The sequence below is a fragment of the Mus caroli genome, unplaced genomic scaffold (assembly GCF_978045245.1).
Source record: "Mus caroli unplaced genomic scaffold, Mus_caroli_1 scaffold_9, whole genome shotgun sequence".
In the NCBI taxonomy this organism is placed as follows: Eukaryota; Metazoa; Chordata; class Mammalia; order Rodentia; family Muridae; genus Mus; species Mus caroli.
In genome coordinates this window covers 127,145,471-127,167,886 of record NW_028227264.1, presented here as the reverse complement: position 1 = coordinate 127,167,886, position 22,416 = coordinate 127,145,471, and the positions used below count along the sequence as shown (strand labels likewise).

The following is a 22,416-nucleotide window of genomic DNA, read 5'->3' as shown; positions in this document are numbered from 1 at the left end:
TCTGCCAGTGACAGGCTGGAGTGTGGGGAGGTCACTCCTGTGGAGTTAGTGTACTGGTCTCTGGTCTTTAAAGTTCATCTCTAGCCAGGGATGTCGCCTGCTGAGCTTTCCAGAACTTTCACTTCAGGTCACAGAGAAAGTCAGACACTAAGGGTTACAGCCTTCAAACGTTGCCCACAAGAGGGCAGTGGCCGGAAGCACGTTCGCCGGCCTTAGGAACCGCCCGATGCTTTCTGGACTCCAGAGTACCGTTCCCAAACCGACTGAGACTGGGGACAAAGGTCCGGCACTCAGCACACAGCCCCCTAGGACCGGTGTCTGGAAGCGGGGCTCAGGAGACCTTCATTCCAACTCCCTGTAGTTTGGCATCTGAAACCCTGACTTGGTGGGAGGCCAGTCAGAAGGTATCAAAAACAAAACAAACAAACAAAAAAATCGAGCCTGACCTCTCAGGGCGCAAGGGGATGGCTCTACCCCAACCCCACCCGCTGGTGAGTCACCTCTCTCCAAACCAGAGCCTGCCTCTCCTGCGCCCCGTGCCAGGCGAGCAGGGCTGGGCGGGTACTAAGGTGGGCTCCATCCCTGAGCCCAAGGCGGGCGGACAAGCTGCAGCGTGTCCCCGCGGGTGTCCCTGTTTACTCTGAGCCCTGGAGCGAGGTGGGGGCGGGTCCATGTGGCCACTCCTTCACTCCGCCTCCTGAGGACGCAGGCCCCAATCCCAGACCGGTTCTTACAAAGTCTCCAAATCAAAGCTCAGCCTTTCCCGCACCTTCCCGGCGGACCGGCCACCCCTGCCCCCACCCTAGGCTAGGGAGGCACTGTCTGGGTTTCCCCAAGGAAATTAGGCCTCCGCCTAGACAGCGGCTCGGGACCCCACAGAGGGGATCTGAAATCCTGGGGTGTGACATAGAGTTTTAAAGAGGCACTAGAGCGCAGCTCTCCTTGCCCCTTACCCAATCCCACCCTTGGCTCTACCGGCTCTAGGGAGCGCTGGGATGAGGTAGACGCAGTTAGAGGACAGGGTGCCCGGGGACTCCCACTCTCGGACCGCTTCCCAGAACTCCAAAGCTTGTCGCGCCTCCGACTCCCCCTCCCCAGGGCAGCGCGCCAAATCAGCGCATGCGCACTGTCAGGATTGCCGCGTAGCTCTTTCTCCCCCCCCCCACCTCTTTTTTTCTTTCCCCGCCCCTTCCCTCCTTCCCTCCTCTCCCTGTCCCCTCCCTCTCCCCTCTGAACATCCCCCTCCCTCCCCCCCCCCCCGCGGCACTTCAGTCCGGGGAGCAGCGGTGCGAGCTCCAGGCCAGTGCACTGAGGAGGCGGAAACCGGGGAGCCCCTAGTGCTCCATCAGGCCCCGACCAAAGGCACCCCCATCGGGTCCACGCCCCCCACCCCCCACCCCGCCTCCTCCCAATTGTGCATTTTTGCAGCCGGAGGCGGCTCCGAGATGGGGCTGTTAGCTTCGCCCTGGGAGGGGGAGAGGAGCGAGGAGTAAAGCAGGGGTGAAGGGTTCGAATTTGGGGGCAGGGGGCGCACCCGCGTCAGCAGGCCCTTCCCAGGGGGCTCGGAACTGTACCATTTCACCTATGCCCCTGGTTCGCTTTGCTTAAGGAAAGGATAAGAATAGAAGAGTCAGGGAGAGGAAGATAAAGGGGGACCCCCCAATTGGGGGGGGGGCGAGGACAAGAAGTAACAGGACCAGAGGGTGGGGGCTGCTGTTTGCATCGGCCCACACCATGCTGACCCCGCCGTTGCTGCTGCTGCTGCCGCTGCTTTCAGCTCTGGTCGCCGGGGCCACTATGGATGGTGAGTGAGATTCCGGCGGCCCCCATGGACCCCTGGGGGCTCCCCCTCCCCAACCCCCACTCCTGCGTCTGGATGGGGAAGGGAGACGCGGGAGGGGGTGCCTTTTGTTATCCCAGTCCAGCTGACACAGCAGCGGCCTGACTGGGGGCGGGGATGGGGTCTGATTTGGGGGATGGGAGCCTGGGACAAATGATGCTTCCAGGGCCCCCCAGCTCAGACAAAGACTAGAGGCCTGGGTAGGAAAGGAGGGCTCCCCCTTTTTCTGATCTTGGGATTGAGAGGCCTTCTCTTTCTATCTCTGGTACGGGAGGGCCTCTGCCTCCCCTACATCCTCCACCCTCCCGCCCCCCCCCCCCCCATCTGAATTGTGAAGGAATCCGGATTTGCTGTGTACCGCTGCAAAAGGGGGCGGAGGGCCTTTTGCAGTGGACTCTGAAGGCTGGAAGGCAAAGCCGGCTAGGGGTGCCCTGCTGGCCAAAGGGCAGGCAGGCCGAGAAAGCTGTGGGTGGGGATAGGCAGGGCCCCCTGTTTGGGTGTGGAATGAGCCCTGCATCCCAGGCATGGAGGCCCGGGTCCAGAATCCTGGGCTGCCTGCCTGGGTTCCGAAGTGAGCAGCTCCCCTCTGAGGGCCTCTGTCAGGAGCCCGGTTGAGGGATGGAGGGGTCTGGTGACGCTTATGGCTGGCTTTCCTTTCTTAATTCCTGGGAGCTTTAAGATGAGAGGAAAAACGTCAGATGTCATCATTCTGGAAGAGACTGGAGAATGGTCTGGAACGCTGGGGAGGGGTTCAGAGGAAGCTCTGTCTCCCCGATTTCTGGCTTGATCACAGTTTGGGTTGGAAGGAGAGTTGGAGGTTGGGATGGGGGTTATGACCATGCCCCCAATCCTGCTCACTTAGTAAATGTGTAAAGCCCAGCCCTGTCTCATTTCATACATACACTTTGTATATTAGTTAGGCTTGGGCTGCTGTGTTGTTTTGGGGGACTTGCATGCCCCTCGTCCCTATTTCTGTCAGCTGTTTTTCCTCTTGCATGAGTCCCCAGTTCAAGACTTGCCCAGGCTTCACGCTGGGGTCATGGGGTTGAATTGGGCTGGGTCCCTAACTTGAGAAGGGGTGAGATTTTGTGACTTCCTGTCAGGTTTGCCTCTCACTGAGGACAACAGCTTCGTAGCATCTTACAGCCCTCCTCTGCCTTCAAGAGCTTGCCAGGCCGGGATTGGGAAAGTTTTTCTCTGAAACCAGATTATGTATCCTCCCCCACCCCTGTCTCTAACTTGTTTCAGTTGTGGGAGGAGGACAAGAGGGTCAGGAGGCAGCTGTGCCCAGGAAAACAGTTTACTCAGTGGCCTTCAGTCATGTCATGTCGGGGACTGTCTTGTCTAGCTGCCACCCCTAATTTTCTGCCTGCAATGAGGAAAGAGACTCTGCCCTGTCAGGCAAGCCTGTGCAGCCACCCTCTGCCCTTCACATCTAACGTCATCCCGTGCTTTCTTCTTGGTCTCAGAGCTGGGACGGGAGAAGAAGGGAAACTGAGGCAAAGAGCTTTGGGAAGAAAAATGTATTAAGCAAGAAACAGACTTGCCAGAAACCCTGTGGACGAGGGTGGATGGAATCAGGTAGAAGGGAAAGATGCCTGTGGAGATGTCTGGCTCATACAGTGCTGGGTCCTGGGAAGCATACCCCCCAAGACCCTAAATGCTGGGCTAAGTTGATAGGTGGTCATTGAATGAGGAACTCTGACACGCTCCCCTTAACTTCTCTAGCCACGTACCTCTAAGTCTCTAGTTCATTTCAGCTCTGCACACAGTTTCTCAGGGCTGGGATAAAGGTGGTAGGGTATTTATCCTAGTGCACAGGATGCCCCCTGTTCCATCTCTGGCAAGAAATACAGTCCAAGGAAAGGACTACCTCCTGGGGAGGAAGAGAGGACCTGTAGAAGAGTAGACTCCGTGCATTCTGGAGCTCTTAGCCAGGCCCTCTAGACACTGAACGTTCGTCTTGGCTTCCTAGAGAAGGACCCTTCTGCCTCGACCTACCTAACAGTTCTATTTGCCCTTCCTGTTGCTCAGGAATAACTCTAGGGATTGCCCCATACAGACTGCCCCACACAGACTGCCCCATACTCTCTTCCCTCTGTGTCTGAAACTCATCCGGGAGTCCTTTGCCTTATGGGGTGAGAGGCTTCACTTCCTCCTGGTAGACACATTTGGATACATTTGTAGCCAAGGAGGATGGAAAAGGCAGAGAAGGATCATTGACGGCCCAGCTGAGATGGGACACTTCGTGGTGGAGGAACTTGAAGGGCAGCCCACTCAGGGAAGACAGCTAACTTCTCTCCCCAGCCCTCTCCTCTCCAGCGTGAGCCCGGCATGTTAATAGTTACTGGGAAAGGTGGACAGTTGATGGGAGTTATGAGGTTGACGTGTCAGCCTCCTGTCTTCCTGGAGAACGTTCCAGTTCTCTATTCTCCCAAATCCTAAACATCCCTTCTTCAAAGCCAGGCATGTGTAGGAAATTCATTGGGGCTATTATTTTGATGTTGGGGGCTGCTTCACAAGACTTATTTCTTTTTCTTGTTCTCTGTGCTTTTGTTTGTTTTATTATTCTCCATCACCTGCCTTTACTGGGCCTTCCAACCATGTCACCCCAGGCCCAGCCCTAAGTCAGATCCTTTCCAAACCCATACCCTCTTCAAACCCCTTCCTGGGGTTGGGCGCAGCTCAGGGCGGGGGGTGGCAGGGCACACTTAAGGCCCTGGATTCTGTCCCCTGTACCAACAAACCCCAAATCAACCGGCCATCGCTTACCTTTGCAAAGGCTTTCCTTATCCCCATTTTACTCAAACTGCAAACCAAGAATGTATTCTCTCACACACACCCTGAATTCTCTTCTGGGGTCTTCCCTGCCCCGTGGATTCTTTACCCTGCCTGTGATCCAGGTCTGAGCAGGAGAGCTTGCTTGTCCTTGGGGAACCTGGGCTGTTGAGTGGGACCATGCAAGGGTCCCAGAGTTGGTGGTGACTTGTGCCAGGGAACCTGGTCCCGCCTCCTGTGTTCTGTCCCAGATTTCAGCCTGGTTAGCAGGATCCTGCATTGTTTGGAGAAGGAAGCAGTTGGCTCTGGAGTGTTTCCCGTGCTGCGACCTCATGGCACCAGCGCAGAGCCTCCCAGAAGGTGCTGAGGGGTAGAGAGAAGGGATTCTACATCACACTCCCATGAGATGACAGTCCCATGCCCTGACTTCCCTGGCTGAAGAGTTTGACTTCCTTGTGTGTTGTGTGGGGGTTGGGGGAGACACCCTCCCACTCTGTGAGAGACAGCAGCCTCTAATCTGGACTCCCATTAGCAAAATGTTTCTGATGCTGGGACTTTGTCTCCCAAGGCCAGGATATGTGCTACCCTCCACTCTGTCACAGGGAGAGGGGGTCATTTTCTGAGTTCACCCCAGAAGAGCTGGGTCACCCTCTGGGCAACCTCTGCCCCGAGCCCACTTCCTGTCTTTTTTGGCTGTCTGCTTTGCTGTGTGTCTGCTCTGTGTCTCTGGCCCTCTTGGTTCATACCTTGTGTTTGTGCAGCCTTTGCAGCCTTTCAGCCTTGACTGTTCTCAGTCACTGTCTTAATTTCTTTTGTCTAACTCTAACTTCTGTGCAGTCCCCTGGATCTTGAAAGCTACCTGGTAGTGTTATTTCTCCTGGGCTTTCCTGCCTGTCCCTTACCTTCCTGGACCCAGACGGTCCCCTCCAACTTCCTCTCTCCTAACCCTCCTCACTGATTTTGGGAAGTGTCATTAGGGCACATATTTCTGGAACAACAACATGAAAAAAAAATTGATTTTTTTTTTTTTGATGTTGTTGTTGTGGGCTAAAAGGGAGGACTGGAGGTCCTTTTCAGAAAGAAAAAAAGGAGGTGAGACTTCTAGTAGAACTTCCTCCTAATGGAAAAGACCTAGAGAACAGGTCAGGAGCTTAGGTCCTTACCACCAGTGAGTGGTGAGCGCAGGCCATGTGGTCATGGGGGAGGGCCAATAACGGACTCAGCCTTGGGAGAGAGAGGTTGACCTCCGCAGGCATTCCAGTGGATCTGGATTTTATTTGTGGGGGAAAGGAAGAGACAGGGTCGTGGGTCAGGCTGATGTCCTGCTGAGTCAATATTGACTCAGGATTGAAGGGTAGACCCTTCTCTTCCCCTGGCGGTCCAAGCCACCCTGTCTGTCCATCTGTCCCAGGCCGCAAAGCAGGGTTTCAGACTCAGGAATGACAAAAATGTGTCTGAACCTCACTGAGCAGGAAGGAGCCACTGGTAACACCCAAAATACATAAAATTTGGGGAAAGCTCTGTGTTGGGCAGGAGGCCTTCCCTGCCTGGCTCTCCTCAAGTATTTGAAAGCTCGGATTCCTGCAGTCTGTCCCCAGCTCTGCTTGTTCCCTTAGCTTAACCATGCGGTTTCTCTTACAGAATGTCCCCAGACCTATTAGAGGGCGCCTAGCCCTCTCTCTACCCTGTCACTCTCCAAGTGGCCCAGGGTCACTTTCTTGCTGTTCCAGCCTTCTGTCTCCTGTCCTTCAGGAAGAATGCCTGGGGTTCCCAGGGGTTGTTGAAGGGCAGGCACTGCTTCTTTGGAAAGTCTCTGTCTGAGACTATACTTTCTCCCCCTTCCTTAGCCAAGCATACTGGCTCCTGCCACCACCCTACCCCAAGGTCCCAGAGTGGGACAGAAAAGATAGCCAAGGCTTGAGCCAGGCAGTGGGATCTGTGTTGTGTCTGGATACACACCCAACCCCACACCTCCTGGCCTGCCTGGCTCCAGCTTGGTGGCCCTGGGGGCCATGGCTGGGCTGGGTGCCTGGTTGGGGAGGGGCAGGGTGTTGGCCAAGTTAGCATGGCGGTCACATCTCTAGGCAAAGCTGAGAACAGACAACCCTGTGTCCCCGTGCTCCTTCAGCTCTCTCTCCCTCCTCCCTCTCTCCTGCTTCTCCCTTAGGCCCCAGCCCTCCTCTGTCCCATTCTTACCCCACCCCTCCATGCCCTCCTCCCCAGAGGCTACCCAGTCTGAATAATGTCTGTTGCCCTTCCTCTGACAGGGAACGATGTTCCTACCTCTTCTTTCTCAGGGTTCTCTGTAGGATATACACTGGCAAGCATCTCGTAGCCTGACAGTTGGACCCCAGGGCTTCAGATCTGTGTGTGGCACTTAGTGGTCACTTTTAAAGAATGTTCATTGCCATCTGGTGTGGGGGACGGTGAGGGGATGGGCAGGGACCAGAGGTTGGTCACCAATTCCTGACCCACAAAGACAGGTTTTTCTGAGTGTGGAGTTCAGATGCACAAGACTCCACTAAGGACATCTAGGTTGGCTTGGCCTTTAAAGAGATTATACATTTCCTCTTCCATCCTACTCCCTCCCAGCTCCCTCCCAGCCTGGAGGAAGCGTCACTTGGCTGTGGAGACTGCCCCAAAGTAGGTTATGTTATGTGTTTTCCTTCTCCCCCTGAAGGAAATCAAAGACAGGCTTCAGCCTTCTCACTCAAAATTCCTAGGGCTTTCTCCACCATGGCTGACAGGAAGTCCTTTCACTTATCTCTCTCCAATCCTTCTGCTATCCTGGCTCTCCTGAGAGACCCACAACCTCCCCCTCCACCCCCACCCCCACCCACCCTCTGCCCCTGGGCCTGAAGAGATGGTGCAGGATAGGGTCTGAGCCCTCCTCTTCCTTTCTGGGAGGGAGGGAGGGAGGGAGGGAGCCCATCCCCCACGGCCCTCCACAAGAGCACATCTGGTTTGCGAATCTCTCATTTCAGCTTTTGGAGTTTGCCAGCTGCTGTTTCCTCTGTCAAATTCAGGCCAAAAATGGGGGTTGGGGGGACAGTGGGGGAACCATGTGAGGGCCAAAGGAGGGGATCCACGGCTGGGACTCGGAAGACAGAGGAGGTCAGAGCGACCAGCCAGTGACCTCAGGCCCTGGCTGTGAGTTCTGCCACACTGGGAGTGTCAGGGCATAGGCTCAGCCCCAGGTGGGAGAGGGAAGACATGTCGATGGCCTGGGTATCTTGGGGGGGGGGTCCACTCTGAGCTCCAAACACCCCCATCTGTCTCTGAATCCCACTGCGGTCCCTCTCTCCCCCCTCAGGCAGCCTGGCTGGCCAGGGGAAGCGATGGTCTCCAGCATGCTAACTAGGTTGGCAGGGCTGTTTCCCCGGGAAGACCTCACAGCTGGCCCAGTGGGGCAATGAACTCAGCATTATCCACCTCCTCAAGGGGCCTTTATTCCCGGATCAGGGTGGGAGGGAGGGAGGGGGACTCCAAGGGGGCCTGGCCAGGCCTTCCTTGATGTGTTTCCTGAACTTAGCTCTGATGCTGGCCAGGGGCCTGGGTACAGTCCCCTCTGCCAGAGCTGGGGATGAGAGAGAGAGGGACATTTCAGTGTGGCCATCAGACTCCCTCCTTCAGAGCCCTGACACACTTTTCTTACTCTCCTGTCTCAGCCTGAGTTAGGACTGTGTCATTTCCCCAGGAACTGTAGGTCTGGAGGGGTCCATGGCCTTTGGATCCATCTCAGTGCCTAGTTCAGTGCCTGGCACAGAACTGGCCTCCGGTTCTGTGTCAGGGAAACAGAAACGGGCTTTACCCAGTGGGAGAAAAGGTGATGAGAAGCTGGGAGAGGAGATTCCTGCCCTGGTGTGGATTGAAAGACCCCACCCCCACCCCGTGCAGGACATGGTGACTGGAACAGATGGGCTGCCTCCCCAGTGAGGGCTGCACTCTTTAAGAACCTAGAGCCCTGGCGCTGAAGAGATGACTCAGTGGTTAAGAGCACCACTTGCTTTTCCAGAGGTCCTGAGTTCAAATTCTGCCATGCAAAGGCAGCTCGCACCCGTTTCTAACTCCACTTCCAGGGGATCCGGTGCCTCTGCTCTCCTCAGGCACCAGGCAAGCGTGCTACCCAGACAGCCACGCAGGCAAAACACCCGTACACATAAAACTTAAAAAGAAAGAAAGGAAAAACAAAACAACAAATGCAGATTTGGCTGAACTGGGTTGAGTAAGTCCTAGTTTGTCACTTTATAATCCTTGGCAGGTCTGGCCCAGAAACTGTGGGCTAGCCTTCCCTCATATCAACTTGTGGGGAAGACTAAATATGACGGCACACGGAAAGAGCTAGTTTATCACTGTCTGAGGCTCCCAGGACTGCCAGCTGTCTTTGGTGTAGCTCCTCACTGGGGGATGAAAGGGATTAGAACCAGGTGGTCCCCATGGATATAATCACTCCATAGGTGAGGGGCATCCCAGTTAGTTCCTAGAGATCAAGCCAGCCAGCACCCTGCCTCTGATGGGTCCTTCTTATCCGGAGAACTCCCCCGAAAGCTGAAGTTTCTGCCCAGCTGTCTTCTGCAGATAACATCTCCAGGCCACACTGTGTGCCAAGGGCAGCTCCCCAGTTCTCATCTGGGGGTCCAGTGGTAAGGGGTAGGAGCTGGATGATATAGGTCAAGAGGCCAGTAGTGTCCTGAGGTCAGAAGCAGAGGTTAGGAAAGGCCAGCTGCCGACTGGCAGTGGGAACAAGAGGAACATGGAAAGGCACAGCAGAGGGCTCTGCCCTGCCCCGCCATCATCCCTGGCAGGGTGAGGGGTGCTGGTGTCTGGTGTGGTGACAAACAACAAGGAGATAGAGGGACATGCTGTACAGACAAACTAGAAAACTTGGGAAGGGGTGATAAGATCCTCTTGGCTCCTCCGGTGTTCCAGGCCCATGGTATAGAGGATGGATGCTGGAGAAGAATGAGCCTTAGGAAGCCCCAGGGTCCAAGAGTTGACTTCTGTCCTTCCTTGACATCTACCCTTTCTTTCCTTGCCTCTAGCCCCTAAAACTTGCAGCCCTAAGCAGTTTGCCTGCAGAGACCAAATCACCTGTATCTCAAAGGGCTGGCGGTGTGACGGTGAAAGAGATTGCCCCGATGGCTCTGATGAAGCCCCCGAGATCTGTGAGTACCTTCCCGGGCTTGCTCTCTCCAGATAAGAGCAGCCATCTCTAGCCTAGCATGGACCTTGCTCTGTGCTTGTATTTGCCCGTGACACAGCTAAAAGTGTAGCCGCTTCTTCGGAGTACCCGCAGGGTTCCTGGTGTGCGTAGCAGTAGCACCTGGGATTTCTCCTTTGGCTGCTACGTGCCCAAGGCTGTTGGAGACAGTATCCTCTGAGGCCGCATCTCTGTCTCGAGGAGATAACCGAGCCGCCCTTGCCCTTTCCTTCGAGCATTTCCTCTGGCTGGTGCTCACTGAGCAGCCTCCCTGCTGCCAGGTACCCTGCTGCCCTTAGTCCCAGGCCAAAGGCCACTGCCCTGTACCAGAAGCCCCACCCCTGTGCCCTTCCCGACACCCTCCCCTCCCCTCCCCTCCCCTGCTCCCAATAAGTGGTGTAATCAGAGGCAGCTGTTTAAACTGGGAGAAAGGTCCCCACCCAGCCTTCACCCAGCCAGTGGCCAGGATGGGGAACGGATCATAGGGTAGAAGACTTGCTGCCAAGACCCTAGAGTCCTGGGGTCTCCACCCAAAGTGTCTCCCCCACATGGCCAATCCTGGCCAAGGTCTTAGCATGCTCAGGGCTTCATCTGGCTCTGGTCCCATCTGTGCCCTTTCCCCATACCTCCAACCATGGTTATCAAGGGTAACGCGTAGGGTGGAAATGAAGGCACCTGTTTTCTTCCTTACCCCAGTGTCCTGCCCTGGGTGAGTAGGAGCCGGGGTATTAGACCTGTAACCTCCTCCTGGCTAAACTACTTCCTCTCCACACATTTGACCCCCTGCCTGTGTGGTGGAAGGACAGAAAACCGAGGAGAAGGGCTGGGCCACACTCTTGTTCATTCTTCAATCTGTTTGCTACAAATCTCATCTTAGCTAATTCCCACATAACAGAATCACATAGCCCCAATCTGGCCCACTGACCAGACAAGGTTCTGACAGGTTTATATAGCCCGTGTGGATGCTCCTAAGAGTGGCCAAAGAAACCCTCTGACAGATGCCCAGACACGTGGACACAGGGGTACACACAAACCCAGGCCGGGTCACAAAATGTAAACTCCCTTGCCCATGAGCCACTCCCTGCACAAGCAGTGCCTATAGGGCTCCACCCACACAGACACACCCTCTCCTACCTTGCTTGTTGGGACCATTGTCTTACCCTCTCATCCCTCTACCTGGTAACCATGGTAATTAAGAGGTATGTGGTCTGTAGGCCACAACTTTGGACCTCTCCAGATCCTTTCGTTAGATCTTTGCTCTGGGTTGCAAGTCTAGAATAATACTGTTGAATTGAAATACAGTATAAGACACATACACGGTTCTGAAATTTCTAAGTAGCCACACTAAAAAAATTAATTTGAGTGCTTTTACCAAAGACACCTAAAATATTGTTTCAATATACTAATACTATCTGTATGAAATTATTAGAGATCCTTTGCCCTCCTTTGATATATCAAAAACTAGTATATGTTTTATAAGGAGTTTTAAAGATTTACTTATTTTTATTTATATGAGTACACTGTAACTGTCTTCAGACACACCAGAAGAGGGCATCAGATCCCATTACAGATGGTTGTGAGCCACCATGTGGTTGCTGGGAATCAAACTCAGGACCTCAGGAAGAGCAGCCAGTGCTCTTAACCACTGAGCCATCTCTTCAGCCCCTATAAGTAGTTTTAACTTAGTGCACACTCACAGCATTTGAGAACCATATAAGGCCGGTGCATGTATGTGAGCTGGCTCTCACTTGTAGACCCAGCTCTGCTCTCTGAGAACCATACAAAGGTGGTTTGTGTTTGTTTATCATTTGAGCCCCTTTCTGCCAGGGACTATGTTTCCTTAACACTCATCAAAATCTTTCACTTCTGCCTTCTGCCTGTCTCCCGATTACAGGATGTTGAGGTTGGGGGTTCCCTAAGCGTGGAGCATTTGGGAGTAGGCCCTAGCTCTCCCCTTTGCACAGCCGTCCCCAGATGTGTGGCTACTCTTGTGAGCAGCTATATGTAGAAGGGTCCATCCAATCCCTAAGACCTCTTGAGATCTAGAATGTATGGCTATCTGAAATGCCAATCTTGGCTTATTAAATCTATCTACCCAGTACAGAGACGACTAGACAGCCACCCCAGGCAGCCTGGTCACGCCGTCACTTCTGTTTGCTCCCAGGTCCACAGAGTAAAGCCCAGAGATGCCCGCCAAATGAGCACAGTTGTCTGGGGACTGAGCTATGTGTTCCCATGTCTCGTCTCTGCAACGGGGTCCAGGACTGCATGGATGGCTCAGACGAGGGTGCTCACTGTCGAGGTAAGGGCTCCCCATACTCTCCTGTGCCAACAATACAAGATCTCTTGGCTCCGTGTCTGGTAGGATGACCAGTTTGTGATCAAGGACCATCTTTGAGCTTTAGTGTGTATGAGACCTTGTTCCGCTCTCATGCCCAGGCTTGCGGGACCCCTTGGGCTTGGAGATTGTTCAAACAGCCCTAAGGGCTTCAGCCGTAGGCCTGACTGGCCACTTTCCTCTGGCTGTGTGTGCTTAGATAAGTCACTGCCTCTTTTCAAGTCCGTTCTCAACTAGTCAGCATTTTTATACTGTTTGTTTTTTATTGTGAACTCCTTCAAAAGCTTTCCTCTCTGACTCCTGACAGAGGATTGGAGGTGCTGTGTTCAGAGCTGGGGATAGGCACGGAGGGAGAGTTTGTGACCCTCCAGAACTGCAAATCTGGGAGGGGCCTTGAAGCCACTCTGCTCCTTCCTTTCCCAGCAGCCCATACATTCTCAGAGCTGTGGATGGGGGAGGCAATTCAGTCTGAGGATGGAACACTAGTGATAAGTCATACCTCTTAGCTGTGGTAGCAGCTTGAGAGGAACCCATGGTGTGGGTAGTGACAAAGCTTCAGGCTTAGCTCTTAGGGAAATAGTAGCCTCTTTTCTTCTGCCCTGGGCTCTGGGCCTGGAGCAAGCAACATCTGACAGACCTTGAGGAAGACAGTCATGGGAGTCGGGGTGTGGCCAGCATCGTATGTCATACACATGTCAGAAAACATCTGCCTGTGGGAGGCAGCACATCTGGATCCTTTCACTCCAGCACGGACTGTGGAGCAAGGGAATTTGTGGGGGATTTTTCTCCTCCTTTCTTTTTGGCTGAATTCATCTGGAGATCCTGGAACGAGATACAGAAATTAAGTTTAGGGATAACTTCAGCCCCGTGACCAAGCTTAGCCAACAGTGTGTGCCCAGGTTCAATTCCTTCTGGAATACCTTTTTAGTTACAGAAACAAACAAACAAAAACTTGACTTTGAACCTCCCCCAATATTAGAGAAGTCCCCCCTCCCCCGCCACCCAGCCCTAAACCAAGACGTCTTTTCTAGATTTTCCACAGCAGGCAATATTTTCTTCCTTGGCAAAAGACAGCAAAGGCGGTACATTTGGACTTTCTGGTCAAAGAAGGGCAGAGGAGTAACCGAGGCCCACCTCCCCACCCCAGCTCCTCCTGCCAGGCTTAGCGCCCTAAACACCTTAGCCTCTGAGCTGTTCTCTTCTGTGTGGAGGAGTGGGGCACTTGGACAAAGGGGTCTTTGTGGCTTAGTTGCCCAGCCCCAACAAGCCCTTAATTGGGTCGCTGGTCTTGGGGGGGGGGCTGTTCTCGTACCTCTCCCCGCCCTGCCCCTGTCTTACCCCTTCTGTCTCCCCCGTGGAAGTGGGTCATGGCAGAAGGAAGAATCCACTTTACTCCTCCTCTTCATCCTCCATCTGGACTCTGGGTCTCCCTCCGAGGCCCCCAGAGCTCAAAGCTGACTTAGAACAGTACTTTTAGGCCAGAAGACAAAAGCAACCGTGTGTCTGTCCACTCTTCACCCTCAGCTGGAGCTGATGTAGTAACAACTCCCTTTGGGTACAAACACAAGGCACACAAAAGGGACAAGATTCACTGTCCCTTCCTGTGGCTCCCAGAACCCATCCTAGGGCAGACACAGATATACTGAGTGTCGGGGCAGGAAGAGGCGGGTGACAAACCACAGTTGGCTGTGACCCTGTATCTGCTGTGTTAGCCCCTTCTGGGCTTTGCAAAAATACTATACTGCAGTTGCTTCCTCAGCCCCCTCGCTCTCAGATACAATGGCCTTTACTTCAATGCAGTTTCTGAAGGGTGACTGGAAATGGAGGGGGTTTGCTGTCTTGGGATTAACTGTGTGTCTGGGGTGGTTGCTGTCCTGGGGTGGCTGTGTGTCTGGGGTAGTTGCTGTCCTGGGGTGGCTGTGTGTCTGGGGTGGTTGCTGTCCTGGGGTGGCTGTGTGTCTGGGGTGGCTGCTGTCCTGGGGTGGCTGTGTGTCTGGGGTGGCTGCTGTCCTGGGGTGGCTGTGTGTCTGGGGTGGTTGCTGTCCTGGGGTGGCTGTATGTCTGGGGTGGTTGCTGTCCTGGGGTGGCTGTGTGTCTGGGGTGGCTGCTGTCCTGGGGTGGCTGTGTGTCTGGGGTGGTTGCTGTCCTGGGGTGGCTGTGTGTCTGGGGTAGTTGCTGTCTCAGGGTGGCCTGAGTGTCTCTCTTGCCCTGTGCAGAGCTCCGAGCCAACTGTTCTCGAATGGGTTGTCAACACCATTGCGTCCCTACACCCAGTGGGCCCACGTGCTACTGTAACAGCAGCTTCCAGCTGCAGGCAGATGGCAAGACGTGCAAAGGTACGTAAACATGACTGTGTGGGTAGGGTGTGTGCATGAGGAGGCTGGCTGCAAGGTGGGCTGGAGCAGGGCCGGGCTCAGGGGGGGAAAACAACAACGGGGGAGGGAGGTGTGTGGTCCGAGAGTCAGTCCACACATAGTGTGGCTACAAGCCCTCAGCATTGCTTTCAGCCTACCCTTAATGTACATGCCTCCAAAAGTTGTAGCTAGCACATGAATTTTGCTGTCAAAGGTGAAACATTAGCCCGACGGCATGGCTTGCACCTGGAACTACCATATTTGGAAAGCCGAGGTGCGTGGATTCCTGTGAGTTCCAGGCCAACCTGGGCTACAGAAGGAAACCCTTTCTCAAAAAAGTAGATCACGCACGTATTACAGATAAAAACACAAAGCTCCTTCGCAAAGTCTCTTCAATTCTGATGCTGTTCCCCTCTCCCTGGAGGGCAGACCTCCTAGCCATGTGTGTGCTGCCCTACTGCAAGCCCCCTCCCCCGCCCCCTGCCCTCACCAAAATCTAATTGGAAGTATTGCTTGTGTGTGTGTTCTCTTTCCGTAAGTGATGCCGCACTGTGGGTATCACTTACAGTGTTTCTCTTTAGCGTGTTCCAGGGATTTCCCCGCCCCCCATCCTTGGTAGTATGTAGAGATTTATCTCATTCATTAAAAAAGCCACTGTGACGTGAAACTATGACCACAGCTTACTTGGCCATTTCTCTGTCGATGAGTAAGATGTTCCCAATTTTTCTCTGTTGCAAACAATGCGAACTTTTCTGTTTTAAATGGCCCCAAGTCTGCACAAATTCTACCTTCTTGATGCAGCTACTCTGACCTCTCTAAATCATACTCTTGTGACCTGCCTTTCCCTGCCTTTCTCTCTCTCTCTGTCTCGCTCTGTCTCTGTCTCTCTGTCTCTGTCTCTGTCTCTGTCTCTCTCTGTGTCTCTGTCTTGTCTGTCTCTCCGTTTGTGTGTGTCTTGGTCTGTCTCTCTCTGTCTCTGTCTCTCTCACGTGTACGAGTGTTTTACCTACATATATGTCTGTGTACCGTAGGTATACCTAATGTCCATGGAGGGTGTTGGATCCCCTGGAACTAGCATTATGGGATGGTTGTGAGCTACCATGTGGGCACTGGGAATAGAACCTAGGTCTTCGACAAGGGCACCGGTGTTCTTAAACCATTGAGCTATCCGTCTAGAGGTCTCTTCTGTATTTTTTTTAAGCTTTATTTATTTATATATATATGAGTGTTTTGCCTACATGCATGTGTGGTACCACATGGAGACTTGGTGGCTAAAGAGGTCAGAAGAGGGTATTAGATCCCCTGAAACTAGTATTCCACGTGGTTGTGAGTCACCACATGGGTGCCGGGAACAGAACCTAAATCCTCTGGAAGAGCTGTGAGTGTTCTTAGCCACTGAGCCATCTCTGCAGCCCCCGTGACTTTTATTTTTAATGCAGGTCTGGGGATCAAACCCAGGGCCTTGCATGTGTCAGGCGAGCACCCTGCTGCTGCTGTGTATACCACAGTCCTTCATTCCTGTTATCCCATCTCCTCTAACTTAAGCTTTCCCATCATCATAGCACCAGCCTTCCGTTCATCACCGGAATGCAAGTTTCATGAAGACTGTAATGCAGCTCTGTTTTCAAATTCATCATTGCGTTCTCTACCTGCCCCGTCTGTTCTCCAAGAAATGTTTTCCAAATGACTGTCAGTGCATACGACCCAGAACATCCCAAAACTGTTTGCTGGGCAGTGGGTTTGCACCTTCTGAACTATAATCGATTTCGCCAGTTGTCTGCTGGTGTCTCGGGGCACCTGTGCTATGCTAGAATGAACATCTCCTCGTCCTTTTCTCTCCGGACAGATTTTGACGAGTGTTCCGTATATGGCACCTGCAGCCAGCTTTGCACCAACACAGACGGCTCCTTCACATGTGGCTGTGTTGAAGGCTACCTGCTGCAACCGGACAACCGCTCCTGCAAGGCCAAGAATGGTGAGTGGGTCTGCCAGTGACCACAGAGCCGGGGACCTGCAATGCAGCTCCCCAGTGAATAGTCGCCTCAACAGTTACAAGTCCCAACTGCCCTATCTCTGTCCCATCCCCAGAGCCAGTAGATCGGCCGCCAGTGCTACTGATTGCCAACTCTCAGAACATCCTAGCTACGTACCTGAGCGGGGCCCAGGTGTCTACCATCACACCCACCAGCACCCGACAAACCACGGCCATGGACTTCAGTTATGCCAATGAGACCGTATGCTGGGTGCACGTTGGGGACAGTGCTGCCCAGACACAGCTCAAGTGTGCCCGGATGCCTGGCCTGAAGGGCTTTGTGGATGAGCATACCATCAACATCTCCCTCAGTCTGCACCGTGAGTCACTCAGAGGGCAGGGAAGCGGGGGAGACGGGCAGAGGCTGAGACCGGGTCTGTGCTCCTTGCACACAGGAGCAGAGCGATGTCTATTCTTCCTTTTCACTCTGAGCTGGCTCTTTCATTTCTGGTTCAGGGCTAAGGGATGCCTCAGCAGAGAAGTGTCAACTGAGAAGGCCACGAATGGTCACTCTCCAGAGACCAGGGACTGTCCCGTCTTTGAAAGCAGAGTGTCATTAGATGCAGAGGGGCTTTCCCATACAGAAGCATCTGCAGGGGGGTTGGGGATGGACGTTGTTAAGTAGCAGAGGGCAGAGGAGCCTGAGCCTGGCTTGCTTTGGGCTTCCATGTGATATTGTTACCCTCAGGAGTATGGCCAGAAAGGACGTCCTGCTGTTGGGTAGGTGCCAAGTCCCTGAGCCTACTTCCTGTCTGTGGCAGTCAATGAGACGAAGGGACGAACCACGGGCCACTGGAGCATTTAGGATGTGCTGGCCATTCCCATGCAGGCTTCTCTTCTCTTCCGAGGCAACTTTGCTGTCTAAGCGTGAGGAAGGGTGTCACGGGCTGGGCTCACGCATGGCTGGGTGCAGATCCCCTCTCGTGCTGTTACACAAACGAACAGCAATTGCTTCAGAGTCAACAGCTGGCCGAGTCACATTCCCCGAAAAGCCACACGGGGCTGCCGGGAGGGGTCTGGCCTGTGGTTGATCTGTCCCCAGCCCTCAGACATAGATCTCTGACCTTGAGTAAACCAGAGCTCCCCACCACAACTTAGTTCCCTAAACTGCGTAATGGGCTGGTGTTACTCTGTCCAGATCTGATAAAGTGCAAGCTGGTGGTAAAGATTGCCTTGCTAATGAGGCTGAGGGCTATGAGCTGTGGGTCCTATAGCCTTTGGTTCTTGGTTTGGTTTGGTTTGGTTTGGTTTGGTTTGGTTTGGTTTGGTTTGGTTTGGTTTGGTGGTGCTCGCTGATAGATGCTAAGCAGGCATCCTACGGCTGGCTAGATCTCCGCTCCTGTAGTCGGTCTGTAAGCTCTTCTTCTGGGCCTTTGAGGCTCCCCCCACAGAAAGCCAAGGTCCCATGAGGTTATAAAGGATTCAGTTTGATTGAGGGTCCTTTCTGGGGTGGGAGGGAGGGCGATGGTGGAAAACAGAGCAAATCTTCCTCTCTGTGGCCTCAGGATACTGCTCAGACATCAACCTCTGGCTCTGCAGTTATCAGTGTCCAAGGTTCACCTGTGATTGGGTGTCTGTCCTTCTGGAGCGCACAGCAGAGAACTGCCAGACACCTGAGGGATAGGTGGCTCAAGGAGCCCTGTGTGCTGAGACTGGAGACAACTACCCTGCCTGTGTTTCTAGTTCACCATCCCACTCAACGGGCGTGCTTGGGCAAAGAGGGTTAGCTAGCAATGGCAGCCTTGCCTCGGGGTCAGACACGGGAATACCGGGTAGGTGGCTATGATGTGCCCCCTGGGAACCTTCTCAACTTCTGCCCTGGCCTGGCCTGGCCATTCTTCCCCAAAGAAGCAGGAAGTAACCTTGGGTAGCAACACCCCTCCCTTGGCAAACAGATTTGCCTTGCCTACCAGGCTTTGGGACTTCACTGGGCCTCTGGGGCAGAGTCCAGGAACTCTATCTGGACGTGACCAAGGTGCTTGGAGAAAATCCTTTAAGGAGGAATGATTGGGTTCCGTTTGCCCCAGCTCCCGTCCCTCCCTACCTCGTCCCCACCCCCACTCCTGACGCCAGAGTGTCTGGCTGTCACCCTGAGGGTGGTGGTTTGCTCACATCCCACAAACTAATTATGGGCCCTGGCTTGAGGATGTCGGAAGTGTCTCTGTGACACCCTCCCCCACCCCTGGTACATCCCCTTCCTCAGGAGGAGGCCTTCCCTGGGGTCAGGGAGCTCCAGGGGCCCCGGTTACATACCTGCACAGGGGGCTGCTGTCCTATAATTAGTTCCCTGGAGGATGAAGGAAAAGTCCACTGCCTTCTGCCTTCCGTCCTGCAGCCAGATCCTCCCAACCTTCCCCATGACTGGGACCTCTGTGAGACCCCTGGGAACATACCTAAATCGGTAGGGAAGAGGGTGGGGAGGGGGTCAGGAGGTTGGGGCGTGTATCTTATGATTGAGAAGAGGGGAGCCAGTGAGGACATCCGACTGGTGCAGGGAGATGGGGGAAGCCTGCCTCAGAGAGACCTCTGCAAACAGAAATAAATGTAAAGAAGGAAGGAAGCTGGGAAGGGGGCCCTGTTCACATGGGCCTGAAGCCTGGGGACCAGTCTGCTCGGCATCCTGAGAGCCCTGTGAGCTCCCCAGCTACCCACACATCCATACAAGGCCCATTACCTCCTCCCTCAGACAGCACAGTCTGGTAATTCCATAGCCCCGTGCGTGGCCACACTGGCCTAGATTGGTGTGGCTGTCTTCTTCTCCCACCTCAGCTAAAGCCCAGACCCACCTTCTCTTCTGCCTAACGAACTGGGAGACCTGAATGGGTGAGGCCAGAAAAGAAAGGGGAGCGAGCTGGGAGAGTGGCTCATGGCAGGCTGTGTTCCATCTCCAGGACTGAAAAGGGAAAAGAGACTCGTGGGGTTGAAGGTGAGGACAGAGAAGTCACTAGAGCCCGCATCTAAGTACACCAAGATCCTTACTCAAGAAAAATAATAAGGAAATAAGTACTTTCTCTCTTTTTAAGAGTCATCCCTTCTCCAGAGACGTGGTGTTCATTTCAGCATGTACAAGTTTAAAAAAAATGTTGTTAAAGGTTATTAATTTTTTTATACTTTATTAACTTTTTTACTCTGTGTATGTGTGTGTGTGTGTGTATTCGTGCACACATGAATCATGGTGCACATGTGGAAACCAGAAGACAACATATGAGAGCCCTTCACTGCTTGGGTCCTGGAGGTTTAATTCAGGGAATCGGGCTTAGCAGTTTCCCCACTGAGCCAGCTCACCAGCCCTCTTAACAGGATTTGTTTTGTATTTTTAAGACAGGATCCTGTGCGGCCCAAGTTGACCTCTAACTTGTTACACAGCCAAGGCTGGCCTTCAACTTCTGATCCCTCCTGCCTTGAGTCCCCAGTTGTAAAGTTTAGCTTTGCGGTTATGCTATCTGATAGTCTCATTAGAAATTTCCTATACTATGATTGCATTATTAGTCTTTTTTTTAATATTTTTTTAAAGATTTATTTATTTATTATATGTAAGTACACTGTAGCTGTCTTCAGACACTCCAGAAGAGGGAGCCAGATCTCATTACGGATGGTTGTGAGCCACCATGTGGTTGCTGGGATTTGAACTCTGGACCTTCGGAAGAGCAGTCGGGTGCTCTTACCCACTGAGCCATCTCACCAGCCCATTAGTCTTTTTTAAAATACTTTTTATTAGGTATTTTCCTCATTTACATTTCCAATGCTATCCCAAAAGTCCCCCATACCCTCCCATCTACTCCCCTACCCACCCATTCCCACTTTTTGGTCCTGGTGTTCCCCTGTACTGGGGCATATAAAGTTTACAAGTCCAATGGGCCTCTCTTTCCAGTAATGGCCGACTAGGCCATCGTTTGATACATATGCAGCTAGAGTCAAGAGCTCCGGGGTACTGGTTAGTTCATAATGTTCTACCTATAGGGTTGCAGGTCCCTTTAGCTCCTTGGGTACTTTCTCTAGCTCCTCCATTGGGGGCCCTGTGATCCATCCCATAGCTGACTGTGAGCATCCACTTCTGTGTATTATTAGTTTTCTTGGTGCACGTTAAGTGTGTGTACTTGTGTGTAGATGCGTGTGGGTACACATTCGTGCAGAATCCAGGAGTCAATATCAGGTGTCTTCCTCCATACCCTTCTGCCTTATTTTTAAATTGTTATTACATATGTATGAATGTTTTGCCTGCATGTATGTGTCTATGCATGCCTAGTGCCCAAGGAGGCCAGAAAAGGGCAGCAGATCCCTCAGAACTGGAGTTAGATAGCTGTGAACCACCCTCTGGGTGTAGTTACTGCAAATTAGCAAGTGTCCTGAATCACTGATCCATTCTTTCACCCCTGCCCTCTTGCCTTAGTTTTTTAGGTAAGGTCTCACTGAACCTGGAGCTTGCCAAATGAGGTAGACTGGCTGACCAGCTGTACCCCAGTATCCTCCTGTTTCTGCCTCTCTGTTACTGGAATTACAAGAATGCACGACTGGGTTCACCTTTTAAATTTATTTTAGAGACAAAGTTTTGCTGTATGGCCTTGGTTGGCCTGGAACTCACAGAGATCTGCCTGCCTCTGCTTAAAAAGGTGTGTGCCGCCACCGTGTCTAGCAATGACTTGCTTTTTAAAATGGATGATGGGAATAGAACACGGGTCCTCTGGCACCGATGCCCTAACACTTTGCTGATTGAACCGCCTCTCCATCCCTGATTAGTTAACTTTTTAAAACTCTATAGCCCAGGCTAGCCTCAAGCTCACAGTAATCCTCTTCCATCAGCAGCCTTCCAGGTGTCAAGGTCATAGGTGTAAGCCACCATGACCAGCTTTTCATCTGTGGTATATAAAATTGTAAATAAATGATACCATAAACTGTGTACACATAGACATAAATATTTTGAAAGTGATACACACAAGACTAAAGTTCTGAAACTAAATCCCAAGAGGGTCAACAGACCTGATATTCCCAGAGCCTAGAAATGGCCCTCCCATTTAAGTGCTCCGAGCAGGAAAGATGGTCCAGTCTGCTCACCCCCACCTTTCCTTTCCTCAGCTGAAGGGCTCTGGCATGTCCCCATTCCTTGCCTGAGGATGTGGCCACTCTAAGAAGGATGAGGCTTTGGGAAGGTGATGCTGCAAACAGGCCTGGAAGGAAATGCCACTTGACGAAGTTGTTTTTTGTTGTGCAGTGTGAGACAGGGGAGTCTGGAGGGGTTTACAGGTGTCTGGGGTTTCCTTCCTGGGACGTCCTGCCTGGGCTAGGAAGACCTAGGAAAAGGACTGTCTGTTGCAGGCACCAGGGTTGCAAAACAAGTCTCCATCCAAGCCCAGTTGACCAACTTTGCTTCTCTTCCCTCCTCTCCACCTTTTTGGGAGGTGGAGTGGGTAGATGTGTTTTAAAAATCTCAACAGGAAATAGGGTGGTGCTTTTTCTAGAGGGCAGGCAAATAGAAGACCCTCTGTGTCTGTGATCAACTGAAAGGGGTGTGTGTGGGGGTGGGGTGGGGTGTCCTTTCCCCTTTCTCTGCCCCGTACTGTTTATAGAACACTTCAGAAGCTGAGCTTCATGGCTCATCCCTGCCATCCCAACATGGGAGGCAGAGGTAGCAAGACTGTTAGTCCATTCCAGGCCAGCCTGAGTTACACGGTGGTACTCTATCCGAACAAGAAAACTACACAAAACACCCAAATGGAACTGTTCCAGAGTTCACACACGAAAGGCACCTCCCTCCTTTCGCCTTTCTGACTCCCACAGGGTGTCCTGATACTGTGGAGGACTGGCCGTTCTATCCCCTGGCCCAGGACCCCTGCACCCTAGCTCTTTGGCTTCTCATCCCCTTTCGGTTTCCTAGTC

General features: G+C 53.0%; 1 protein-coding gene across 1 annotated transcript in view; it reads left to right on the top strand.

Annotated features, from left to right (window-relative positions):
* The first annotated feature begins 1,267 nt into the window (after positions 1 to 1,267).
* Positions 1,268 to 22,416, top strand: part of Lrp1 (LDL receptor related protein 1) — an 84,146-nt gene continuing 62,997 nt past the window's right edge. The window contains exons 1-6 of the mRNA XM_021175130.3: positions 1,268 to 1,804; positions 9,661 to 9,783; positions 11,983 to 12,120; positions 14,373 to 14,492; positions 16,357 to 16,485; positions 16,599 to 16,862. Of these exons, the coding sequence (XP_021030789.1) occupies positions 1,735 to 1,804; positions 9,661 to 9,783; positions 11,983 to 12,120; positions 14,373 to 14,492; positions 16,357 to 16,485; positions 16,599 to 16,862 (844 nt within the window). The 5' untranslated portion in view covers positions 1,268 to 1,734. The remainder of the gene's footprint in view (positions 1,805 to 9,660; positions 9,784 to 11,982; positions 12,121 to 14,372; positions 14,493 to 16,356; positions 16,486 to 16,598; positions 16,863 to 22,416) is intronic.